This window comes from Rhea americana, unplaced genomic scaffold (assembly GCF_003343005.1).
Source record: "Rhea americana isolate MKP2758 unplaced genomic scaffold, rheAme1 scaffold_590, whole genome shotgun sequence".
In the NCBI taxonomy this organism is placed as follows: Eukaryota; Metazoa; Chordata; class Aves; order Rheiformes; family Rheidae; genus Rhea; species Rhea americana.
Genome location: NW_028186746.1, coordinates 85,233 through 91,715, shown reverse-complemented (window position 1 = coordinate 91,715; position 6,483 = coordinate 85,233). Strand labels below are relative to the sequence as shown.

The 6,483-nt window shown below is 66.7% G+C and overlaps 2 protein-coding genes across 2 annotated transcripts in view; both read left to right on the top strand.

The window, feature by feature from the left end:
• The first annotated feature begins 506 nt into the window (after nt 1-506).
• Nucleotides 507-5,988, top strand: FSD1 (fibronectin type III and SPRY domain containing 1). The gene is made up of 13 exons (XM_085319472.1): nt 507-557; nt 714-962; nt 1,265-1,396; nt 1,465-1,566; nt 2,305-2,327; nt 2,551-2,672; nt 3,388-3,597; nt 3,769-3,867; nt 4,029-4,188; nt 4,410-4,489; nt 4,791-5,042; nt 5,242-5,330; nt 5,557-5,988. The coding sequence occupies exons 1-13, from the start codon at nt 507-509 to the stop codon at nt 5,665-5,667; spliced, it is 1,680 nt and encodes a 559-aa protein (XP_085175598.1). The 3' UTR covers nt 5,668-5,988.
• The window catches only part of MPND (MPN domain containing), a 6,085-nt gene continuing 5,360 nt past the window's right edge, over nt 5,759-6,483 (top strand). The window contains exon 1 of the mRNA XM_085319471.1: nt 5,759-5,786. Within this exon, the coding sequence (XP_085175597.1) occupies nt 5,759-5,786 (28 nt within the window). The remainder of the gene's footprint in view (nt 5,787-6,483) is intronic.

The window sequence follows — 6,483 nt, the reverse complement described above, 5'->3', positions numbered from 1 at the left end:
GGGATGGAGGGATGAAGGGAGGGAGGGAGGAGGGATGGATGGAGAGAGAGAGGAAGGGCAGAGAGGAAGGATGGATAGAGTAAGGAGAGGTGGACAGAGGAGGGATGGATGGATAGAGGAAGGAGGGAGGGAAGGATGAAGGGATGGGGAGAGGAGGGATGGAGGAAGGAGGGATGGGAGTGGAGGAAAGAAGGATGAAAGAAAGAAGGGTGGAGGAAGGAGGGACTGAGGGGTGCGGGAAGGAGGGATGGAGGGGATGAAAGTTGGAAGAAGGAGGGTCAGAGATGTGGAGAAATGGGGAATGGAGGCAGAGAGGAGGGACAGAGAGTGAAGGGAGGAGRGATGGAGGAAGGAGGGATGGAAGGATGCAGGATGGAGGAAGGAAGGACAGCAGATTGAAGAATGGAGAGAGGAGGGATAGAGAATGACAGAAGGAGGGATGCGGGATGGAGGGATGCGGGATGGAGGGATGTGGGATGGAGGGATGCGGGATGGAGGGATGTGGGATGGCGGGAGCAGGGATGCAAGATGGATGGCTGGAGGATGCAGTCCGTAAGGTGGGGGGGGTGCTGGGGCTTGCTCCCCCCCGCCCCTGGAGGTCTCCGAGGGGGCAGTGCTGGGCCAGGGGGGCGTGCTGGGGGCTGTCTCCCTCCCTGCTGGGGTAACGCGCACGCTTGCCAAGTCATGCCGCAGCTGCCTGCCATGGCCGCCAGGCTCCGGACGCCTGGGCCCCCTCCGCGCCTGGCACACGCTGGCTGGCGGGGAGGAGCTGGCTGGGAGGCAGGGTGCTGAGCTGGCCCCGGCGCGCTGGGCACTGCCGGGGCTGCGGGGGTTACGGGGGGAAGCTGACAACGGTGCTGCGGCAGGAGGCGCTGCGGAAGATCATCACCACGCTGGCCGTGAAGAATGAGGAGATCCAAAACTTCATCTACGCCCTCAAGCAGATGCTGCAGAACGTGGAGGTACCGCTGGCCCCTCTTGCCCACCAGTCCTCAGCCTCACGCTGCCCCCGCTGCCAGCCCCGCTGCCAGCCCCACTGCCTTCGGCGCCTGCTGGGGCCCCATCCCCGCCATCATGGATGCCCCCATCGCGTGCCCCTTCTCCCCCTGCCGCACAGGCGCCCCATGCCCACCCTTGACAAGGGCGTCAGGGGTTGCCCCAGGCAGCCTCATCACCTGTTGGAGATGGGGAGTGCCGGGCAGGCGCGGGGCAGCAGTGAGGCCGAGGCCGTGCTGTGCCCGCTGACGCCCGACATCGCCGCCAGGACAACTCGGCCCGGGTGCAGGAGGACCTGGAGGGCGAGTTTCAGTCCCTGTACGCGCTGCTGGATGAGCTCAAGGACAACATGCTCATGAAGATCAAGCAGGACCGCGCCAGCCGCATCTACGAGCTGCAGGTGAGCGCCCGCCCTGCGCACCCACCGGCCGCGGCCACCACCACCCACTGCTGCTCTCTCCCCTTCAGGCCCAGCTGGCRGCTTGCGCCAAGGCCCTGGAGAGCTCGGAGGAGCTGCTGGAGACGGCCAACCAGACCCTGGAGACCGCCAACAACCATGACTTCCCCCAGGTGGGCTCCCTGCCCAGCACTGGGGAGCTGTGCTGGGCACCTTCCCTGCCTGGCTGCCCCGGACTAACGCCTGGCACGGGGGCACGAGGCCTCCCATCCCTCTTGCCCTCCAGCCGATGCCTCCTCATAAGTGCGCTTGCCCCAGGCGGGCACCTCTCCTCTCTTTTCAGCCTGGACGCTGTGTTAACGCTGGGCTGGCTTYGCCCGCTGCGGGGCTAGATTAGGACCGGGCAAGTGGCACTGGTTAGAGCACCAGGACGCCTGGGTTGTGATGAGGAGGAGGAGGGTTAAAGCAGTGTAGGGCAGAGGGGCCTGGACAGCTGGGTCCTCTTGTTCGCCTGCTCCAGGGGTGCTGCTCCGTGCCTTCTTTCTCCTGTGGGCATGTGCCCACATGGGTGTCCCCTTGGGAAATGGGTGCTGTAGGAGGGTGGGGATGTGGTCACGCTGTGCCATGTGGGTTTGGTGGCAGGGATCTGGGCACACTGCACCGTGCAGGTTTGGTGGCGGGGATTTGCGCACGCTGTGCCATGCGGGCTTGGTGGCAGGGATTTGGATACGCTGTGCCATGCGGGCTTGGTGGCAGGGATTTGGGCACCCAGTGCCATGTGGTTTCAGCGGCAGGGATTTGGGCGCGCTGTGCCCTGCAGGTCCCAGAGCAGGGCACGCTGTACCACGCTGGCTCCTGGCATTGCTGTCTCACCCTCTATTTTTTCTCCTCTTTTCCTCTCCGCTCTCAAGGCTGCCAAACAGATCAAGGATAGGTACGGTACCCCCATGCCCCCTGCATCCCCCCGCATCCCCACTAACCCGCGGCGCGTCGTCGCCTACACCCTGATCCCACCCTGTGGGCACAGGGCCGGGGGCTCTGCCCACCCTCTCCCCGCGGCCGGGCAGGGTTGGGGGTGGCCGGGCAGGGCTGGGGGAGCACCTGGCTCCCGGCCCCACTGACGCTCGTCCCTGTGCCTGTGTCGTGCCCCTGTGCAGCGTGACGATGGCGCCCGCCTTCCGCCTCTCGCTCAAGGCCAAGGTGAGCGATAACATGAGCCACTTGATGGTGGATTTTGCCCAGGAGCGGCGCCTGCTCCAGGCCCTCGCCTTCCTGCCAGGTATTGCGCGCGGGCAGCAGGTGCCGGGGATGCGGGCGCCAGGGGGTACGGGGCATGGTGGGCAGGCAGCTGGGCAGGGTGGTGTTTCTCCCAGTACGGAGCTCTCGGGAGGGCAGAGCCAGGACACGTGGGGCATGGAGGGTTGTGCCAGCCTGGCAGGGGAGGGATGGGTGCAAAAATGATGGTCCAGGGGTGAAGGCATCTGCTGGGTGCAAGGTGGGGGTGAGGCACTGGGGAGCTCTGGGGGGTGCCAGGCTTGAGGGGAGTGAGGGGGTACAAGGGCTGAGGGACTCTGATACCCCATCTGGAGGGGCAAGGAGGTGCCAGGCAGGGAGGGCTCTGGGGCTGCTGTGCCCAGGGATGCAGTGGGTGCTGTGCTCAGGGCCTCAGGGTGCATGGCCAGGGCCTCTGTGGGTGCCCTCCTGGGTTTTTTGGGGTGCCCTGCCCCCTGGATCTATGTGGATGCCATGTCCAGAAGTCCTTGGGTGCCATGCCTACGTGTTTCTAGGGGTGCCATTCCCGGGGACCCTGCGGGTGCCGTTCCTGGAGGGCCCCAGAAAGCCATACGCGGGCCATCCATAGGTGCCCTGCCTGGGGACTGCGAATACCTTGTCCGGGTGCCCTGGGGGAGTCAGGGTGCTGGTGGGGCTGGGGGCGCCCCAGCTGGCAGCAAGGCTGCCGCCAGAGGGACTGGCACGACTGCTCCTGCGGGCAGTGCCCAGCACCCCCGAGATCGACCTGGCGGAGTCTCTTGTGGCTGACAACTGCGTGACGCTGGCCTGGCGGATGCCTGATGAGGACAGCAAGATTGACCATTACGTACTGGAGTACCGCAAGACCAACTTTGAGGGGCCACCCCGGGCCAAGGAGGACCAGCCCTGGATGGTGATCGAGGGCATCAAGGGCACCGAGTACACCCTGTCCGGTGAGGGCACGGGGGCGAAACCAGCCCCGGAGGTGCCAGGCTTGGAGCAGGCACYGCAGGTGGCAGGGGATCGAGGGCTGTCCCGCTGGGGATGGCGGTGCCAGACTTTGCGGAGAGCTCGGAGGTCCTGGTGTCCTCTGTGTCCCCCTGACAACCCCGCCATACCCACAGGGCTGAAGTTCGACATGAAGTACATGAATTTCCGGGTGCGGGCATGTAACAAGGCTGTAGCGGGCGAGTTCTCCGAGCCGGTCACTTTGGAGACCAGAGGTGGGTACCAGGGGATGGTGTTGGGCACCAGGGGTGGCAGGGTGCTTGGCAGGACCCTCTGTGCCACCCCATCCTACCCCTTCCCAGCCATGCTAGGGCTCTGTGACCCCTCGGTGCCTGGCAGGGGACTTAGGGGACACGCTGACGGTGGCTGTCCCCAGCGTTCATGTTCCGGCTGGATGCTAGCACGTGCCACCAGAACCTGCGGGTGGAGGAGCTCAGCGTGGAGTGGGATGCCACGGGCGGCAAGGTGCAGGATGTCAAGGCCCGCGAGAAGGACGGGAAGGGCAGGACGGCCTCGCCAGCCAACTCGCCTGCCAGGTAACGCCAGCCTCCGCCGTCCCCCCAGCCCGGCAGGAACGCCAACCCTGGGTAACGCCAACCCCTAGGTAACGCCAACCTCCAGGTAATGCMAGCCCTGCCTGATACTGCCTGCTCCCACCAAGTAATGCCAGCCCCCAGATAACGCCCGCCCCCTTGGGTAATGCCAACCTACCCGCAGAACGCCAAACCCCTGCCTCGCTGGCGTCTGTCTGTCCTAGGGTCGTGCAGTCGCCCAAGAGGATGCCCTCGGGGCGCGGGGGCAGAGACCGCTTCACTGCTGAGTCCTACACGGTCCTGGGTGAGCGCTGGGGCCCCGAGGGTAGCAGGGGTGGCAATGGGGACCTTGCAGGCAYGGAGGGGTAGAGAGGGGATGGGGACCTGGGGGCACAGGGGAGCACAGTGAAGGTGAGGACCTCATGGCACAGGAGGGGATGGCACCACAAGAGGGGGTGGGCATGGAACACCCAGGGGTGCGAGAAGGGGCACACGAGTGTGTGCCAGCCCCCCAGGGAGCCCAGGGCAGAGGTTGGACCCCAACATGGGGACAAGACACCCAGGCAGAGCCATACCCAGCCTGTGCCAGCGCCTGGTGCCCACAGGCGATACGCTGATCGACGCGGACGACCACTACTGGGAGGTGCGGTACGACCGGGACAGCAAGGCCTTCGGCGTGGGGGTGGCGTATCGCAGCCTGGGCAAGTTTGACCAGCTGGGCAAGACCTCAGCCTCCTGGTGCCTCCACCTCAACAACTGGCTCCAGGTCAGCTTCAGCGCCAAGCATGCCAACAAGGCCAAGGTGCTGGACGTGCCCGTGCCCGACTGCATTGGTGTCTACTGCAATTTCCATGAAGGTGGGTGCAGGTGCGGGGTGCTGCCAGGGCAYGGGAATTGGGCGCTGCCAGGGCATGGGCACTACCAGGCACTGGGCATGGGGCAATGCAATGGGTCGGGGCGTTCACTGCCAGGGCAGCGGGCACTGCACACCAGGAAGCAGAGCTGGGAGACCTTGCTGGAGCTCAGACAGCTGCGTGTGCCCACGTGTGCCCGCAGGGTTCCTGTCTTTCTACAACGCCAAGACTAAACAGCTGCTGCACACCTTCAAGGCCAAGTTCACCCAGCCAGTGCTTCCTGCCTTCATGGTAAGCGGGGCCGGGGCCRGGCGGGCAGGAGCCCTGGCAAACCYCCTGGAGTGCCAGGGCCGGGCAGCACAACACCTCCGGGTGCTGCTGGAGGGAGGCTCAGCACCTTGCTCCTCCAGCATCACGCAGGACGCCTGGGTTCGCGGCCGTGGGGCTCGTTCCCCCTGCATCGCCGAGGCAGGGCTGGGTGCCCCGTGCCCAGCGGCGTTTCTGCGCTCCCCTCCAGGTCTGGTGCGGCAGCTTCCACGTCTCCTCGGGCCTGCAGGTGCCCAGCGCCGTGAAATGCCTCCAGAAGCGGAACAGCACCGCCAGCAGCTCCAACGCCAGCCTGACCTAGAGCTGTGCCGCGGCCCGCCAGGCTGTGGCCTGCTGCGGGCACCCCCGGGCAAGAGCACTGAATGTACCGACCCCCCCACCCTACGCGTACGATGCCCTCGCCGCCCTCCCCGGGCACCGGCAGGGCTGTGCCAGCTCGTCGGGCCTCCGCGGGATGCCGAGGCTGGGACACGCTGGCACCTGCGGCCTCTGGGTCGCCCTCTCCCCCCACTCCATGTCATCCCGCCCCCTCGCTGCCACGGGCACGGGGCTGGGTGCTGCCCTCTCACCATCAACAGCTGCTTCTGGCCTTAAGAATAAATTGGGATCTAGGTGTGACACAGCCCYGCTGCCATCCCTGGGGGGGCTGGGAGGGTGCGGGGTGGCACCAGCCAAAGCCCTGCAGCGCGGTGGGGGGCTGCGCCTGGCACGGGGCACCCACAGGGCCYCCCGTGGCACCCGTCGGTCACCGATGAGAGCTCGTCGCACGTGCAGCTTCTCGGCAAGCTCCTCCCCGACGGCTGCAGCACAGAGAAGGGGCTGAGGGSCAGGGGACCCAGGGGTCCGGGCACCCGCCCCCCATTTCTGGTCGCTGCTGGCAACTGAAGCCCGACGGGCCGCTCTGCTCCAGCCCCTCGTCCCTGCTGCCTCCAGGGCTGGTGGCAGGACTCGGCACCCCCGCGTCGGGCCGGGCCCCCCACCCGGCTCCTTCGTGGAGGTCTGCTCGTCCAGGGCACGGGGACTGGCGGCCCGGAGCCGCTCCGCGGGCGGGCACCCGYGTCCCGCTGCCGGCCCCTCTCACGGAGGCCCGGGTCTCCGTGCCAGCCCCTCGCGCGGC